The sequence below is a fragment of the Buteo buteo genome, chromosome 7 (genome assembly GCF_964188355.1).
Source record: "Buteo buteo chromosome 7, bButBut1.hap1.1, whole genome shotgun sequence".
Lineage (NCBI taxonomy): Eukaryota > Metazoa > Chordata > Aves > Accipitriformes > Accipitridae > Buteo > Buteo buteo.
In genome coordinates this window covers 40,685,124-40,703,695 of record NC_134177.1, presented here as the reverse complement: position 1 = coordinate 40,703,695, position 18,572 = coordinate 40,685,124, and the positions used below count along the sequence as shown (strand labels likewise).

General features: G+C 42.5%; 1 protein-coding gene across 5 annotated transcripts in view; it reads left to right on the top strand.

The window, feature by feature from the left end:
- LOC142033030 (merlin-like) overlaps positions 1–17,754 on the top strand; it is a 28,134-nt gene extending 10,380 nt beyond the window's left edge. For all 5 annotated transcript variants that reach the window (XM_075032572.1, XM_075032573.1, XM_075032571.1 and 2 more), the window contains 14 exons: positions 1,991–2,074; positions 2,898–2,966; positions 3,183–3,265; positions 4,510–4,585; positions 5,040–5,177; positions 6,921–6,995; positions 7,770–7,883; positions 8,325–8,447; positions 9,020–9,237; positions 10,144–10,246; positions 10,978–11,105; positions 11,716–11,866; positions 12,563–12,772; positions 13,793–17,754. In XM_075032572.1, the coding sequence (XP_074888673.1) occupies positions 1,991–2,074; positions 2,898–2,966; positions 3,183–3,265; positions 4,510–4,585; positions 5,040–5,177; positions 6,921–6,995; positions 7,770–7,883; positions 8,325–8,447; positions 9,020–9,237; positions 10,144–10,246; positions 10,978–11,105; positions 11,716–11,866; positions 12,563–12,772; positions 13,793–13,828 (1,608 nt within the window). In that variant the 3' untranslated portion in view covers positions 13,829–17,754. The remainder of the gene's footprint in view (positions 1–1,990; positions 2,075–2,897; positions 2,967–3,182; positions 3,266–4,509; positions 4,586–5,039; positions 5,178–6,920; positions 6,996–7,769; positions 7,884–8,324; positions 8,448–9,019; positions 9,238–10,143; positions 10,247–10,977; positions 11,106–11,715; positions 11,867–12,562; positions 12,773–13,792) is intronic.
- The last annotated feature ends 818 nt before the right edge of the window (positions 17,755–18,572 follow it).

Sequence of the window (18,572 nt, the reverse complement as noted above, 5' to 3'; positions counted from 1 at the left end):
CCGTAGCTGTAACAATAGGTATAGGAGCATTGAGTTTTGGATGGTCACTTGTTGGTCAGCTGTTCGTTTCAATGTCTGTGACATCCAGCTTCTCTCCTGAGTTGCTGTGGAGTCCTCTGCAAGTTACAGCCTTGTGGTGTGTTGCTTTATTCTGGTAGCTTTTAGCAGTATGTGTCTGTGCAGGTAGATGGGGTGTATAGAATAAATTCAGTCTGCATCTGTAAACAAACACAGTAAATACACTTGTTCCCTGAGGAGGATGTGTTAATGAAGTAATGGGAAAATGCTGTTGTTCCAAGGGCTAATATACTAACTAGAACTTCATCCAGAACCCTTAACCACTTGGCAATTTGTTTCTTAAACTAATTTTGGAAAGGGATGAGACAGGCAGAACTCTTTTCCTAGTCTTCTAATCCTGATTTTTTTTTCCACTTTTCTCCTTGAACCTGCCTTGACTAGCAGATATGCAATTAGCAAATTCTTTTCATTCCAAAATAGAAAAACAAGACTGAAACAAATTTGAACTTGCAAAGTTTCCTGACTATAAGAACTTAAGATCACACCTGGATGCTAATAGGAAAAACATGTACAGACATCTGGATGCCTGCAGATTTCAGCTCTACTGACTATTCAGACCTTTGCAAATTAATGTGGCATAACAGCTTTTTGCAAGAAGTGTGAATAAATGTAAATGACTAAAGCTAAATATTGTCTGTGTAAAGATTAGTTTATTTGCTCATTCATAAAGAAATACAACAATGTCCTTGTAAGAACTGATCAGGAAAAAAACCCCAGACACTTATGGGGGATTTATCTTAAGTTGTTCTAAGTTCTGAAATGTATGATTTGCACCATGGAGTATGAAAGCTGGAGCTTTCCAATTTGGAAGAAAAGTCTTTTCATTCTTTCCATTTTAACAGCTTAGAAAGAATTTTCCCTGTATGATAACTTAGGTTCATATATTGTGCTCACCAGAGACTAAATTTAAAAGAAAAACTTTCATGATGGTTCATTTCAGTTCACAGTACCTACAGTGCCAAAGTGTATTTGTGAAGGTAGCTCACTGCTATCTCAAGTAATTTTTCTTTTTGGAAATGTTTAAGACTGTGTATTATGCAAAATTTTCTTGTCTTGTGCTTGTTAGTAGGCTAAATACATTACACCTGAGAGGAGGATTTGTGAAGATTAATTTCCCCTTCTCTCTTTAGGTTTTCAAGTAAAAATTACCCAACTGATTTAAAATCAAGCAACATCCTACAAACTATTATGCCTCTGATCTTGGTAGCACCATAGATTATTAAAATGAAAAGAATGTTAAAAGACCCTTTACCATTTATACTGGGCTTTTATTTTTAAGCCCCTATGTTTTTATTGTACTTAGACCACTGTAATTGAATGAATTAAGTTCTCTATTAGTCAGCTTCCCTTTGTGGGGTATCCTTTATTCTCTCATTCTGGAAAGCTTGAGAACATACTGTTACGGTTTTCAGTATGTCTCTGTCCCTGGCAATATTAGTCAGCTGTACAGCCCTGAGCAATCTGGTCTAGTTGGACCTGCTTTGACTAGATGACCTGCAGAGGTCCCTTCCAACATAAAATTTGATGTTTTACATGTTGTAAAGCTAACTTTTCCAAAGAAAGGAAGAAAAAGAAGAATTGTTAAAGGGAATGAAGTGCAGACAATAAAATTCATGTTTTATAACACATTCTTTTTCAGGACTACTTATATAAATGTGTGGATATAGCTGACATTTCTATGAACTCAGAATTAAGACACTAACTTTCAAAAGTTGGGTTTTTTTCATTAAATGTGATTCTGAGTAAAGGCTTCCTGTGTTTCTGAATGCCATTTTATTGTTGCTGCTGTTAACTCATAACGGTGATGTTTGGTGCCAAGTTATAGTCTGGGCATGTCTAGTTTCATTTCAAGCCTGACATTAAGTCCTGGCTTTGAGCTTTTTTAACTTGCTCCCTTTTCCTCTTGATCTAGGTTAAGAAACAAATACTGGATGAGGAGATCTATTGTTCTCCAGAAGCAACAGTTTTACTGGCTTCTTATGCTGTTCAGGCCAAGGTTTGTCATAGAAGTGCTCTTTTTTATTGATTTTTAAATTTTTTTTATTTTTTTAACCAACACGTATACATGGTGGTATGTAAAACACAGCAGTGTCAAAATTTGCTATTAAAGAAGTAGGTCATCCTGGTAGGTACAAGCGCAGCTAGAAAAACAAGATTTAGATGCCACTACAAGGATTTTGGTATTATCTACTATGCTTTTGCAACTTCGGGGATTTCTTTGGACCTAACATGTTAATGTAATCGTTCTGCCAGCTAGAATTATTTCCTGTTTTAAAAAAATGTCCATGGATACAGCAAGTGCTGATACCAGAGGTCACAGTGGAAGGACATGATGTTTTTTTAGTATCTCTCAGAACACAGTTCGCTTCATGTCACCAAGAGCCAAACTTATACAATGGCAGGAGGTGAACACAAATTCTTAGCAATGCTGGCCCTCTGCAGCAGCCCAGCTTATATGCAGTAGGCTGTAGGAGTAGGGGAGCTTATACTCCTGAACATAGCCTGTAGTTCAAAGGAGGGTATGAAATCATGGGAGATTCCTTCATATCTGCAGTTACTGAGAGCTGCAGGCTAGGACTGAAGTCTAAGGTTATAGGCCACCTTAGTGGCTGTATTGGAGCCATGTGCGTAGCACAAAGGCTGGAAGTAATTTCCATGGACAGTTCGATGAGGGGAGCCTGTTTATTACGTGTTACCCTGTATACAGGAGAACCAAACCAAAATTGTCTCAAGTGATTGCATCAAACTATGCAAGCAAGAAGTTCTTCAGCACTCTGCATCTAACAAACTGAAGTTTCTTTTCTTTTTTTTTGGGACAGTATGGTGACTATGACCCAAACTTTCATGAGCCAGGCTTTCTAGCCCATGATGAACTTTTACCCAAAAGGGTAAGTATTCTGTATAAAATCAAATCTTTGGATCTACTCTTTGCAACACAGGTACTGCTGTGGGATTAACCAGAGCATTAGAAACTGTTTGCATCTGCCCTGAACTTGGCAAAATGACCGAGCTGTGAACTGCATTGCTGCATTCATGTTGTTTGGGAGAGGCAGCACATGTATTTGTATCTTCAAAGGAAACCAAACTCCTTCCTTTCTCTGTAGGTCCTCAGGCAGTATCAGCTGACAGCAGAGATGTGGGAAGAAAAGATTACTGCTTGGTATGCTGAGCACAGGGGTATTGCCAGGTATTGAAATAATTTCATTCTTTGGAAATCCCATACATTTCAGTAACTGGTTGTTTGCTGTCTTCAGTGAAGTTTGGCTTTTGTAGAGTAAGCAAAGAAACACTGGTTTCCAAGCTGTGATGTTAATAGGTTAATTTATAACTAAGGATAGAAACACCGACTCATCTGGGGTAAAAAGTGTCTTGTGTAGGACTCCAAGTGCTTGTAAACTGGACTTGCTTTGAAGTGAGCAAAGAAGCTGAGGGCTCTTGCAGAGCTTCATGACCTAACATATCTGAAACAGGAGTCCTGTCTCATCAGAGTCCATGTATGCCAGCAGAGAAGTTCCTGCAGGAAGTTTGACTTGTGTTGAATTTGCAGTTAGTGCTGAGAGTTTAGCCTTTTCATTTAAGGCCGTTAGCTACCTGGAGTTGCTGGTGTGTCTGCCCTATGCAGCAGCTGCCTTTCTAGAGCCATATCATAACAGTCTCCCCCTAGAATAAAAACAATGAATCTGATATATTTTATACCTTGTGAAAATCATGGTTCAAAAGTGTGTCAGCATACTTGGCAAGGAACCAAAAGAGTAAAGACATGGCATCATAGTTCCAGGACTGAGTTTTGGTGCTTGTCCATGTGGACGTTCAGCTACTTCAAGACATTCAGCATGGCTGGAAATTCAATTAAACAAGAAGTAGGAGCTGTTGGCACCCAGAGGCAGCCTTTCCTAATATTGCGGTTCAATTTCTCTTTGGCTGTTCTAGACACTTCTTAGCACTATTTTTACTGAATATTTTTCTCAAGACTTATTGATGCCTCACCTTGAAGGGAGAAGAACGGTGGGTGGAGAGATTCTTACCCTTCTTTGGCCTCTGCCCAAAGCTCTGTTTAGAATTTGTTCAGGACTCATTTCTCAATGAACTCTCTTTCCTGAAGGAAATATTGTCATGTCATGGAAAACAATGGTAGGGTAGGTCTCCAAGACATAATAATGATGGAGTGGCAAAACTAACACAAGGATAAGACTGGACTTGAATTTTAATAAAGAATACACTGTACATGGTTCAAAATAGGTACAGCTTCACTGTCTTTATTCTGTAGATGCTGTTCTTATTATCCTTTTTTTATTGTTGAGAGTAAGATGGCAAAATTAAAGAAAGTACAAAGGACCAGATTACCAGTTCTTTAAGTGGGAAATGTAGGGTCAGCTAGGAGAGAAAGGTTGGAAAGGAATCTCCAAGTATAATCACGGCCTTATTCTCTAGGGATGAAGCTGAGATGAACTACCTGAAAATTGCTCAAGACTTGGAAATGTATGGTGTCAATTATTTTCCAATTGCTGTAAGTGTTTTATTTTAGCAGTTTTCAATTGCTGTAGATGATGGTTCTGTCCTTTTAAAATCCTTCAGGGAGTTTGGAACTGGGACTCCTGATTTCTGCTTTTCTGTGCTGTTGGTGGGCTGTGTACTGATTGTCCTGACTTGGTTTACTTGCCTGCTAAATGAGCAGGTGAATAAAACAGTTAAGATTAATGTTTTACAATCTGACAAAGGTCTTGAGTAGCTCTGGGTATGTAATAGGAAGAAGGAGAAATAGACTAAAAGTTTAAGCTGCTATAGTCAACCTAGAGGACTGGGTTTATTAGCTAGCAGTGACAATGTTCCTAATATTTTGTGGAAACATCAATTTCATAAAAATACAGATAAATATAAATGTATTGGAATAACTGTGGTTCTTGTCTGTGGTTGTTTAATGTCACCATAAATTGCATTTACTGATATCTATTGTTTTTTAGCAAAATAAAAACCATACAGATCTCCTACTTGGAGTTGATGCCAAAGGTATTCATATCTACAGCATTAATAACAGGTTCTCTCCAAATAAATCGTTTGAGTGGAGTGCTATCAGAAACATTTCCTATAGTGAGAAAGAGGTATGATGGCTTTGATATATTATTCTTTTTATATGGGCATGGGTGTGGACTGGGATTCTTGGAACAGGCTGAAAGCTGTCTCTGTTTAAATAATTTGGGGGAGAAGGGGAAAATCCTAGGAAGCTTTGTTACAGAAATAAAAATAACAGACCTGCCTTTCAGATGCGCTGGATAGCCTCTGGCTCCTAGGGGAACCAAGGTTGCTCTGAGCTCTCCAAAACTGTGGAGCCCTCTATTCTGGTTCCTTCCCTGCTGCTTGTCCTTTGCAAAACAAGTGTGTTGATCTCTGAAAAAGGTAGATATTATGAATGCCACTGTGACTAGCTTCTTCAGTTATCTCAGCAGGAATTGGGTGATCTGTAAAGACTTAATGCCACTTTCACTTGCAGAAGGTGTCCTTGGACATGAGGTTTGAAGCACAGCGGCAAGAGGAGACATGCAGGGAGACAACACATGTTTCTCTGCCTGAATTCTGCCAGTTTGTCAGTGCATGATTCCAGTCTTCACTGCAATTTCATTGTGATTTCAGGGCCCATCTTCTACTTGTAGAAAGTACAGTGGAGAGTGGGTTAAATTTAGTCTCATTACAAATCATGTGGCTACATGGAAGGCTATAATCAGAAAAACAAAACTAGAAAAACTACATTGGTACTGGAATACCTGGAATTTGTCAGCCAAAGGACAGCATAGCCTGTTCCATTTTCTGTGGATCTTCTGAAAAACACTGAGGATAGGATTTGCTGTCCAGAGTTAAATGTGCCTACATTAAATCAGGCAAGGCAGCCTACAGGAGGTTTTTGGTCCTTGCATGACACTAAACTTCCCCCCTTGTCTGCAAATAAGCTGCTTTAACTCCCTATTGTTGGGAAATTGGGCAGCCCTATATTAAAGCTCCATTATATTCAGTGACACATTCACAGCCCTGTTCCTTGCAAGGCAATACATTCAACCAGTTGTTACCTACCGAGTGAAACAAGCTGTAGGATGTTATGATCTTGGTGACTCCAATGGTCTGAAATTATACATTGCATTGTAAAGGAAATGTAGGAATAGAGTGCTAGCTAACCCATGAGTCACAGAAAACAGGATCTTAAAGAATGGAGCCATATTTTGTTATGCAGCCAAACTGAGCACAACATATGAAGTGAAACAGTGTGTACTGACCTGGCAGCATGAAAGTTCTTCATGTCTTCTGGAAACAGCTTGGGAGATAGGACTGAAAATGTGAGAAAGCAAGAGCTCCAGGACTTAGTATCTAAGTCAGAAGTCCTTCAGGCCCTTGATACATTTTGTTTACACTTGCAATGACTGGTATTCAGAGAGGTGTTTGACATTTTCCTAATTTGAAGAACATGATTACTTCTGGGGATTAGTAATGTATTCTGTTTTCCTGATAACCAGTGCATGTTCCAGTGTTCTTAGTATCGTTTGCGATGCACAGGTGGTATTATTGTGAAAACCACCACCCAGACTGGCACCGGGGTGAGTCTGTGGGAGGCTTTATCTTCTAACATAGTCTGCTAATGGAAGCAGATGAGGAACCTGTGTAACAGCAGCCCTGGTTCTGATTCTTTTGAGCAAAACATTTTTGCATCACTCTCTCCACGTTTGTGGCATAAATCACTGCTTCCCTGGAGAGAAGTGGAGATGAGCTAAAGTTTGCATTAGTATTAATAGTTTCAGCTTTGTTTTTCCTCTTTCTTACTGTGTTTCCTTTCTTTTTTTTTTCTTTTGCCTGTGTAGTTAACTATTAAACCTCTTGACAAAAAAGCAGAAGTCTTCAAGTTCTTTTCCTCTCAACTCAAAGTGAACAAATTGGTAAGCGTCCTGCTTTCCTTCTTTGCAGCTGAGCCTAGTAATACTGACTGATATCTGAGTGAGAAATATTGTTTGTAAAACCTATGGGGAGGCCAGGGAGCACTGATGTGCAGCACATATTTTCCTGAGGATTGTTCTGTCTGGGAATCAGGGTGCATATGTTTGCCCTCTCTGGGAAGGGGGAATGATGGGTGGAAAGTGAGATGTGAAAGAAGGCCCAAATCACAAAGGGAATTCCAGATGCTGGAACAGGAGGATGTAGCGTATGGAAAGGTGCAAAGCCACTGCGGCATCTGCCTGTGTGGCTGGCTGGTGTGGGTTCTTAATCAGCTACTGCCTCTCCTTTTTTGGGAGAAGCAACAAGGAAGGGACCTAATCAACTGGCTAATTGTATCATCACTGATTGCTTCCTAATAACCACAGGGGCTGGGTCACTTCTCAATGAACTTGTGGAGGGGCCATCACAGGTGACCACTCCCACAGCTACATCTTTTTGGCCTAGATCTGTTGCCTGTTATTATTCAGGAAAATGGAACCGGAGAGAGATGGACACAAGGAACTGCACATCCTGTTACAAACTTTCCTAAACTATTATGTACCTGGGTATGAACCTGCCCTGGGTACTGATTTTCTTGGAAGGGAAGCAACTGCCAGCACTTGTGCTGAAGTTAGAATTGTTGGCTTCTGTCCTGTGAGGCCAATGTGGGGCTCTTTGTCCCTCTGGCTGGGACACAAGGACATCAAAATTGCATTTGCTTTGCTTTTCCTATCCAGATTTTGCAGTTGTGCATTGGAAACCATGACCTATTTATGAGGAGAAGAAAAGTGGACTCAATAGAGATCCAGCAAATGAAAGCACAAGCCAGGGAAGAAAAAGCTAGAAAAAAGGTAGATTCTTTCTGCTCCTCTATTGTTGAAAACACTGATTGTTATTCCAGCTGGTACCCTTGCTGTCCATGCATTGCATCAATATGTGTGTGGGAGGTGAGAAAGTGCAACAGGATTGAATGTGGGAACAGCTCTATGTGTATGCAGCATCTGAGGATGTAAGTGATGTTTGTGAAACTGAATAGGTGATTGCAAAGATTTGGGGTACATAACCGATCAATCCAAGTGCTCTCCCAGCAGTCTGAAATAACCAGTATTACCTGTTAGAGGAGTTCAGTGCTGGAAAGTGCAAGCAGCTTCAGTATTGCATCTCTGGTGAATATCAGTCCACTAGCTAGAGAGCAGTCCGTTCTTCATTAGATTCATTTGCTGTGGTGCCTCAGGCCTAGATGAGATTCTTCTGCAAACCCACAAACGTGGTATTGCTCATTCTATTTCCAGATGGAGAATCAAAGGCTGGCCAGGGAGAAGCAGCTCCGAGAAGAAGCTGAGCGAGCCAAAGAAGAGCTGGAAAGGCGTCTTTTCCAGCTGGAAGATGAAGCCAGGCAGGCCAATGAGGCCCTGGTGAGTAGCACATTAGTCTGAATATTCTTGTGCTTGATGGGCTTTCTTGGTTTGGAAGCTTTTTTTTTTTCTTATGGCTCCTGTGAGATACCAGGAATTATGGGTCAAACAAGGCTGGAGAGTTTCTGACCACTGCTGGAGAGGGCATGCTAGAATATCTGGGAAAACCGATCTGCCATAACCACCATTTGCTCCTTGTATTTGGTTCATAGTGCTTTCTTCAGGCAAAGAGGGAAGAAAGGAAGCAATCCTGGAGGTGAAACTGGGAGAAAGGGGCATGGTGCACTGGCAACTGAAGGCGCCAACTCAATTTTTGGTTGATGTCTTTGTCCAGCTCTAAGCAAATGTGTCTCCTTGCTTTGTGGAGGTGAGAGGCAGGAAGGAAGTTAGGCAGTTCCAGAGCAGAGGAGGAACACTAGATCCTACGATTATGTTTACTATACTTCTTATTTTAAGGAATAATATTCTTATCACTTTGATCTTTTGGGGAAAGATGTCCTCTTCCTGACTGTCTGCAGGGGTGATTTTGTAGAAGCTAGACAGGGTAGCTAAGAAAAATTGTTTCTTCTTAGCTCCGATCCCAGGAAGCAGCAGAGTTGCTGGCTGAGAAAGCTCAGATTGCAGAGGAAGAGGCAAAATTGCTGGCCCAGAATGCTGCAGAAGCTGAGCAGGAGCGACAGAGGCTGGAGATCACGGCTCTGAAAACCAAGGAGGAGAAACGCCTGATGGAGCAAAAGATGCGGGAGGCAGAGCTGATAGCAGTGAAGCTGGTGAAGGAATCTGACCGGAGGTTAGACTTGCTTGAGTGAGGTTGTGTGGTTCCTAGTGAGATGCCTGGGTGGAGTGTGTGCTGCTTTTCTCAGAGCTAAGCCCATGAGGGAGGGTTGTTCCCAAAGCAACACTTCAGAGTGACTAAGCCTTCTTGCATCTTGTTTGTTCCACCTGGTACCAGTGGTTGTGATGCAGGTCAAGAATTTTACAGAGGATCAGGTGCAGGGCGTTAGAGATGTTTTTTATTAAAGATCCAGAATGCAGAAGCATTTTCTACTTAGCCAGTGTTCTTTTGACAACGCTACTTAGCTATCTGAATTTACCAGTCTGTATACCCTGTGAGTTATGAGGCTGTTTTCATTCATTAGTACCAAGTGATGGTCTCTTGTATCCCTTTCAGATCTTTGAGAGGTGTAAACCAGGTAAACTCGTGTGGAACATAAACCACTCTATAAGTGTTACCATGTTCCATAACACTGTGCTGCATGAAGATGCAGAGTAGACCAGTGTTGACAGATGATGTTTAATCTTGCTATTAAGGGCCTTTTGCTTGTTTTAAGATACTGCCAAAAAGCTTGCCAAAATAAAGAACAGATATGTTGCACCTCTCCCTACCTCAGGGAGGATCTCTGACAGCCTGGACAATCTGTATCAGCAGGTCATAACTGAGCCCATGGAAATTAGGAGTAGGAAAAACATGTTAATTCAGCCAGTTTGTGCAGGATTGTATTTGAAAGCATGTGTCATGCTGTGTCCAGTTAGTTCTCCATGTGACCATCCTACCACAAGTGTCTTTGGGTAAAGGAATCTCTCACAGTAATGGATCTTGTTCTCTGGAAGCTAGTGAGGTGCATAGCTCTGAAATCCATGTGTTGCTTTATACTGGAAATCATCAACCAGTCATGTCAGGATATTTGTCTTACAGAGCCAAGGAAGCAGAGCATCTGAAACAAGATCTGCATGAAGCCAGAGAGGCTGAACGGAAAGCAAAACAGAAACTCGTAGACATAACCAGGCTTAATTATCCTGTAAGTTTCTGCTCTTCTGGGCACCACTTCATCTTCAGAGATAGTCAGATGTTGATTGCATTTTTATAGCCCCCATCAAGCTGAGTAGTGGCATGTCTGCATTCAGCTGGGGGACAAACACCTATTGGACCAACTGGTGCTTAAACACCGTGTAGCTAGGATGGAAGTTGTATTTGTTCAGGACAGTGAGTCAGGGTGATAAAGGTGAGACAAAAGCTAAAAACAGGACTGGTGATGGGACTTAGGGTGCAGAGATTGTCTTGCCTGCATTTATGCCTAGTACTGAGTCTGTGCCATGTCAGTCAGGCAATACTTTGTGGAGGTTGTTGTACTGAGCCAGCTGTGTTGTACTGGCATGCAAATTGCCCATGAGTATGTTTAGGTAAAGCAGATGAGGCTGTCTCCGGAGAGAAGGCAGCGTTAAGGCTGTGTGCACCAGCTCCCTCTTCTGCTCCAGTTTTGCTGAGAATGGATTTCCATTCTCTGCTGAAATAGATAAGAACGTTGCAGCCAGGATACTCCTCTGCCCCTGGATCTGTGGGTTGTGGATGTCAGCAGTTCATCTGGGGCCACTCAGGTAGAGGGGAAGGGCTGCAGGAGCATCTGTGTGTCTCAGAATCCATGGGTAACTTATGAAATGGCTCAGCATGGCATTCATGCAGAAGCTGGGGAGATAAACCCAAAATTGAACAATCAGATCTTACTGACAGAGCTTGTGTTGCCTCTTTCAGCACATGGTCAAGTACCCGCAATACTCGCCAGCTGACACCAGAGATGCCAACTTTGACAAAGGATCCATGAAGCTGGATTTGAAGGACATTGACCTCAAGAGACTGTCCTTTGAGATAGAGAGAGAGAGGTATCAGTATGCTTATGGTGTAAATAAATGAGAATGTTAATCATGGAAAGTACAGAAAGGAAAAAAAAAATATCTCTGGGAATCACGGTTCATCCTTTTAACAACTCAGGATGGCGTCCTACTTGTACACACAGCTGGAGGCCTTTTCCTGATCTGGTGTGGATGATGTCTGTGTAAGAGTAGTTATTTACACAGAGGAAGAGTGTTCTGGTGGCATCAAGCCATGACGAGTCCGGAACCCTTTTGTCCTGGAGAGATTATGTCAAGGGCAAGTACTTTGCCGGAGTAACAGCATGTTAGAGGACAGAAGTTTCCCTCTAGTGTTGAAGTGTGGTATTGCGTTGATCTAATACACGGAGAGGCTTTTCCCCTCTTGGTCTGGAAGGAAATGCTTGGTAAAAAGTTAGTAAGTGTGTGAATGCTGGAGGGTGGAAGTGAACCTTCTTCTCACTGGGTCAGGGGAGTCAGGCTGATGTGTGCCAGTCTTCATTTTGCCTATGAAAAACCCAAAATGGAACAAAGAACTTCCTGGCTTCTCCTTCCACACACATACCTGTTCTTGACCTATGTCATGCCAATAAGCTTTTTGTCCCCAATGTGTGGACTACAGGCTAGACTACTTGGAAAAGAGCAGAAAATTCGAAGATCGACTGAAAGAACTGAAGTCTGAAATTCATGCTTTGAAATTAGAAGAAAAACAGTCTGGGCTTAACTGTCATTGGAATGAAGTACTGGGATCCTTGGATCGCTCCTTAGGAAATGTATGTACCCTAAATACCTAGCACTTTTTTCAGCATGAACCATAAAATAATAGTGTGGGTGTGCCAAAGGTAGTTGCTGTATTTCAGTTCAAGGCACATGCTTTAGTACCCTTGATAGTAAAAATATTAAAGCGTGAACACAGACAAGGAAAATTCATGTCAAAACAAAATCTAAGAAGTTTTTCCTGGGTGGGATGCCAGTACCATAAGCAAAAAATAATCATCATATTTTACAGATTATGAAATCACAGTATGGGTTTAAGATCTTGGAGCAAACTAAATTGTTGTAACTTAACACATTTAAATGTGGTTCCTCATAGTTTGTGTCACATTCTCATTTATGTGCTTTGTGGTTGCTGAAAGTCATAAAAGTCTTGGTGTATATATATATTTTTTTTTTTAGGGAAGTGAGGAACTAAACCCAGATTTTTGTTGTAAGTTTTGTGTTCTTTATATAAATACTCCAGCCTCTTCCTGAACCAGTGCAAGAATAGGGCTGGCTTTGTCTTTCTAGGTTGTTCCACATGTAGCAAAAATGGCTCTGAGTCAATGGTTTTGGAGAAAGAAGGGAGGCTTGGAAAAATTATGAGGGAAGATGGCCTTTATTTTCTCACTACGCATCTGATGTTCTTTTTGGCTTAATGAGTGTTGATATAGAGAGGGCATTAGATTTCCATGTGTTCTTTTCTTTTAAAGACCTCATCATGGATGAAAACCTTCGAAACTGGAGATTCATTGGATATAAATCTTCAAAGACCTTTCCCAGCTTACTTGTTAAATACTACAAGCAGCTGGCCTTGTACCAACAAAATTCAACACACAGTGCCAGTGGAAAAGTCATCTTTTCAAGCAGATTCCTTGGTTGCCAACAGTGTGGGCACAGGACCCAGAAAACAGATTATAAAGGTAATCAGATTTGTAAGTAAATTCCCAAATGTTGACTAAAAGTTTAGAGTTCAGGGAGGTGAAGAGTCTGGCTTTAGGGACGTGTTTTGTCCAGCTCTGTCACAGCCTCTCAAATGATGAGTCAATGCATGGCTGTTGCTTGGGTTTGGAGACCCTGCATTGGTGCAGCATTTGGGACTGTTTATAACTTGAGGCCACCTGTTTTTTTGCACTTATGATCTAAGCTGTAATGCAAAGCTGTAAGCTTTGGTAAATGAAACGGAGATGCCTGAATGCAGTAGGGGGATCTGTGTTGAATTTTATTTGTATCAGCCAGGCTTGGAAATGAGAATGTGCTCCCAGCTATAGAGAGCTTAAAATGTACTGTGCCTGTCTTCTGGTTTTAAGGGGCAGGGAGTAAGATACCAGTAAATGCCAGGACTTCCAACAGTTCAATTCTCTTCCAACGTGTCCCCTGTCAGAGTCCTGAAGAGCTAATGAGCTGGGTCTTATGAAAAAATGACCTGCTTTTAAATTTTACTAGAATGGAGAACCTAGTATGCATTCAAGAACTGTAAGGGTGTGTGGTCTTGAACAGTGGGAAGAAAATCAGCTTTCTCTAGGCAATGCTGATTGTGCAAGGTATTGGGACTAAAGAAAGCTTGATGTATTTGCTGCTGCTTTATATGAACAAAACTGAGGGATTTTAGGGTCAGTTAGAGGCTCTAGTATATAACATTCAAGACCTGAATCTGCAGGGTTGTGTGCTTAGAACTAGACGGAACACAACTGAGTGTAGCAACAAATGAGGAAGCAGCTCTTTCTAATGCAAGCAACAGAAGCAACTTTTAAGATTAACCTAATCCAAATAGCTGACGTGAGGCAAATATGCCTGTTTTAAGAAGGAAGAAAAAGCTGTTGCAGAGCATCTTGCAAAAGGCTACAGTCAGAGGTGAAGGAAGAACTGGACCAAAGGGAGTTACTTTGCTTTAAGTAGGAGTTCAGGGTGAAACTAATTTTTCCTATTTGATTTGCCTGTAGGTTCAGCAGCATGACTCGGATGTGATCTACATTTGAAGCCTCTCGTTTCCTTACCAGATTGGTAGAACCTGGTAGCCATCTTTTTGGCTGCTGCAAAATGCATCTATACAGGGACACTTGCACAGCTCAGTCTGCTGACAGACATCAGCATTAAGAGACATGGTGCTATAGTTAGAGCGCTGCCATTCAGCTTCCAAGCAGGTAATGTAAGCTGGGAGTGCTAAAATTGCCAGTGTAAAATGGCTAGTGTCTTTGGGTACAATGGTAAACGTACAAACCCAGAGGAGTGTTGTTTACTACTTATGCACTTTTGAAGAAACACTTTATACTTTGCTAAACCTTCCTCCCCCAGGTGTTTTTACACACTGACTTATCAGTATGGCACTGTACTTCTGTAGAAAGGATGCTAGGCAGCAAGTGTCCAGGAGATGTTTGGGATGAGAAAAAAATTGTACGTGAGCTTGGTGTTTACCTACACAATAGACTAATTATGTTTTTGGTTTGGTCCATGGGAGATGACTCCCTCAGAGCTGCTCAACGTTTTAGTGTTTGCCTGCCAAATATTTTCCTCTTCCTCCCCAAACATTGCTTGGTTTGCCTAATTGATTTGCATTTCTCTGTGAGAAATCTCAGCTTTTAATTCCAGATGTAGAAGTGGACATCTTCAAATACCTCTCATTCCTGGGGGAATCCTTTGTTTGGAATGCAAAGCTTCTGTTCTCTTTACAGTTTCTCACTAGATCAAGCACTTTCTGTTGCTTTTGCCGCTCCAGCAAACTTTGCATACATTAACTTGTTTCCCAGTTCTGTGTAACACAGCTTCCAAATTAGACAAAGACAAAAGATGCTATTGGTGTCTGCTAAAGTTGGACTTGTTTCTGATGGAGAGGTGTATGCAGCAAAATGTCTGCCTCATTAGTAAAACCTACTTGCATTTTTTGTGTGTTTAAGTGTGTGTTTCACAGTAAATCTTCAGTCTGAGGACTTCTGGGGAGGCAGACAATATGCAGCTGTAGCTAAAGTAGTAGCACAGTTGAGCGTGTGACGTAATGTAAAAATGAATATTAATGTTGTTAAGTATCTTGTTCTAAAAGCTAAGATTAAAAAAACCCACATTCAATAAAAAGCTTCAATTTCCACTTGCTAATAACAACTGAACTGAATGTTGTGTCAATATTACAACAATGTTAACAAGGCAAGTTCTAAAAACAAACACACAAATCTCCTCTGTACATATCTGCAACAGACTGAGAGCACAGTGAGGGTAGCATCTGTAGCCAGCTGTGTTCTCAGACTTTTGCCAGTCATGACAGTTACATGGCAAGATGCACATAACGGTGATCTGCAGTGGTGTCCTGTTGTCCGTTTTCTCAGCCTTGCAAGTAGTTGCTGCCTTCAGTTGGCAGTGGGGGTGGGGTGTGTCAATTCTCTTCACAGCTCTGTCTGATATGAGATGTTTGCAGACTATTGGCTATTACATGCATAGTGTCTGCTCTGTCTGGGAAGAGCCTTGTGTCTGAGATGGAGAAGCTGTCAGAGATGTCAGACTGAAGAGGCAGATGCTGTCAAGGTCCCAATGTTGGGTAGGTGGCATTGGCCAGAACTTGGACAGTGGTGAGATAGGAAATGGTCCTAGAGGAAAACAGTACAAAACAATCCTGAACGTGGCGTTCTTGGATCTGGGGTTGGGGAGGAGTGCTGGCATTTCCCTGGTTCTTCTTTTCCTGTTTCCTATTTTTTTTAATTTTATTTTGTGTCTTGCCACAGATAGTTAAGCTTGTACCCTCGTTCTGCCACATGTGCTGGGGCTTCCTTTTGCTGTCATAACTGAGCTGCATCATGATATAGGGCATAGAGGAAGAGAACTGCTCCACATGCATGGCTGATTTATTTCTTTGGACTTGGTCCTGGATATCACAATGAAGAAAAAGATAGGGTCACACTGCTGCCAGCTTAAAAATGAAGCCTATGTGCACAAGCTGTTCTCAGCCTGCTGGCTCGCAGGTACTCTTGCTGTGTGTTGCTTATGTGCAGCACCATGTCCCTGCTTACTTGTATGGGTGTTTGCAGGTTTAGACTATGGGGCAATAGGAGCTGGGATCTGTTGGAGAAATGCTTGCACAACCACCGATGGAGTCAGTTGTACTGGGCTGTTGCTGGGAGGGCACTGCAAAGAGAAGTGCCACCCAGGCATTAGTTTGCTTAAAACCTAAATAAAGATTTGCAGCAATTAAACTTTGTATGTTGGTGGTTCTGCTGTTTGTACTCCCTTGCAGAATTGACCACTTCTTAAAACAGGCAGCTACAGCGATGTTGAGGAGCATGTGAGATTGTTTCAGTTGAAGAAAGTGTGAGAAGCATGAGCCCTGGTGTTTCCCAAAGCAGGGAAGAGAACACAGGTATCTTGTTCTAATCGGTAATTGCAAGATTTGTTACCCAAAGAGTGAGGTATTTATCTGATGATGCTGTCACAATCTTTGAACAGTTGTGGCCCAGCACAACTGATGATGGTGAAGACCTGCAAGCAGCAGTCAGCAGATGGTGCTGCAATGCCGCTCTGCCGCACAGCTTAGACCTGCTCTACAACAGCTCGGAAAGACCTGGCTCAGAAACCCTGCATTGCTCCTTGGGAATCTGTGCCAATTTGTATGTTCCCACACTAGCCTCAGCTTGCTTGTATTCTCTTCCTGGAGTTTAACCTGACATAATTTTTGATGGGGATTCAAAATGTGCAAGTACTGTGCTCTGAGAAGTGATTATTGCACAAACAGCTCAGTCCCATGGGTATGAGCTAGCTCCACATATTACAAAAAAAACCCCCTATAATAGTTCTGACACATCATTGTCATCATCAGACTGTGAAAATGGCCTTCTGAGTGTATTTCATCCATGACTGCCAGAAGCATGTGGGACCCCATGGGTCTGGTGCTATGTGATATTTTCATTAATGCTATCTGAAACAAGCATAGGCCTGTTAAATTTGCAGAGCGTGGAAGAATTGTGGTGTGCAGTCTAAAGAGGGTGGGAGAGGCCTGAGAACAGTCTGCAAGGGTCATTGCAAGGAGGAAAGAACAAATTAATCCTTTGTTTTCATGCTGGGTAAGACACAATGTTCTGGTCTTGGACAACAGCAAAAAATGGGGAAAAAAAATACTGCAGCAGTGAGGAAATGCTGATAGATCACCTGGAGAGTGAGGAAGTCTGTTCCAGGAGTGACACTGACTGTTGATCTTCTGTGTAGAAGTTGATGACTCTCCCCAGCCCTGTTTTCTATGTTGCTCTGAAAAACCACTTGCTCTAACCCCAAGGGGCTCTCCCTGCCCTCATAAAAACCTTAGATGGGAAACTGCGTGTTCCTGCTCGGCAGGGTGCTCCTGATCTGAGCTGTGGGAGTGAGCAAATGCTGTTTAGCCCTTAGAGACAGCATGTCCTCTCCAGGGACCTGTGTCTTAAAGACCAGCTAGTTCATATTCGCCTAGCCTGGATCCAGAGTTAACCTGGCCCTGGAAGGTGGGCATCACAGTGCACGTGGCTGACCCCTGAGTCATCTGCTCTTGACCTTTTCCTCCCTGCACTGCTGCTGTTGAGTCCAGTCATCAGTAGCATGATGAGTTCACATCCTGCCTTCATGGACTGCTCTTGCAGAATTACGCACAAGCGAGCTTCTTCCTCTTCCTTGCAAACAGGCAGTCGTCCCTGCATCTCGCTGCTTCGCCACCTTGCTTCTCTCTAGCCTCGTGCGCTCTGAGCCAGCAAGGTCTATTATCTCTTGTGCCCAAGATATTTGTTCTCTGTTGTTAGAGGTGGCTGCCAACTTCTTGTGTCCTACCCAGAGCATCCCTGGCACTTGTGCTCAAACCTCAGGAGTGTGTGTGTGGGGGGCACGAGGCTAGCACCCTTAATTTGCCACTGCCACGTGTGCTCCCAGCCTGCTGCTCTTGGTGATGGGGAGTTGGTGGGGACAGCTGTGGTGAGTCCTCGGTGGCAAAAATCACAGGTCAAACTGTTTTCACATAGCTCTATGGGCAAAAGACAGGCCCAGATGCAAGAGTCAGCTATGTGTTGTTATTTCTGGTTCTTTGCACCCTTTGGACTCCTCTCCATCTTCCTGCCAGGCATTTTCAGGGGTAGCAGGGTCTGCTTTTTGGAGGTGCTCTGGGCACACAGGGGAGCCCACCTCTGAGACTGCATTGAGGCCTTTAGTCTGGGGTAGAAAGTAGTTTTCACACCACAGAGCACTTTGAATCAGGAGCCATACCTCTCCTGGGAGGAGAAGGCTTTGTCTTGCTGAATTACACCCAGCAGGGTTGGGGCATGGAGTCTGCAGGAAGGAGCCATCTCTTAAAAGGATGGTAAAGGGCTAATGCTTGCCATTACTCCAGGCTAGGTCCTAAAAGCAAAGGCAAGATGTGACAGCTTGTTACCTGCTGGGCCATAAACCTCTGTGCTCTCACTGGAGAATTTACAGAAGGAAAAATCAGTCCCCTTCAGCTGAAAAGTGGAAGAAACTGTCCAGAGACAGCTTTGTGGCTGGGCCATGAGAGTGGGGGGATGCTGTGGGTGCTGAGGTTTACAGACTGGGGGGGATAGAAGTAAGAGAACCGGAGGGACCGTTAAATAATCCTGCCTACAGTGTGATTCAGTCCTACATCCTGTGGTTGAAAGGAGCAAAGGGAAAAGGATACAGGCTGACCCCAGAAATAGTCTGATGCTGGTAAATTCAAAAGGGAGATTCCAGAGAAAGAGGAAGTCAATAGAAAAAGCCTGAAAATTTAAAATA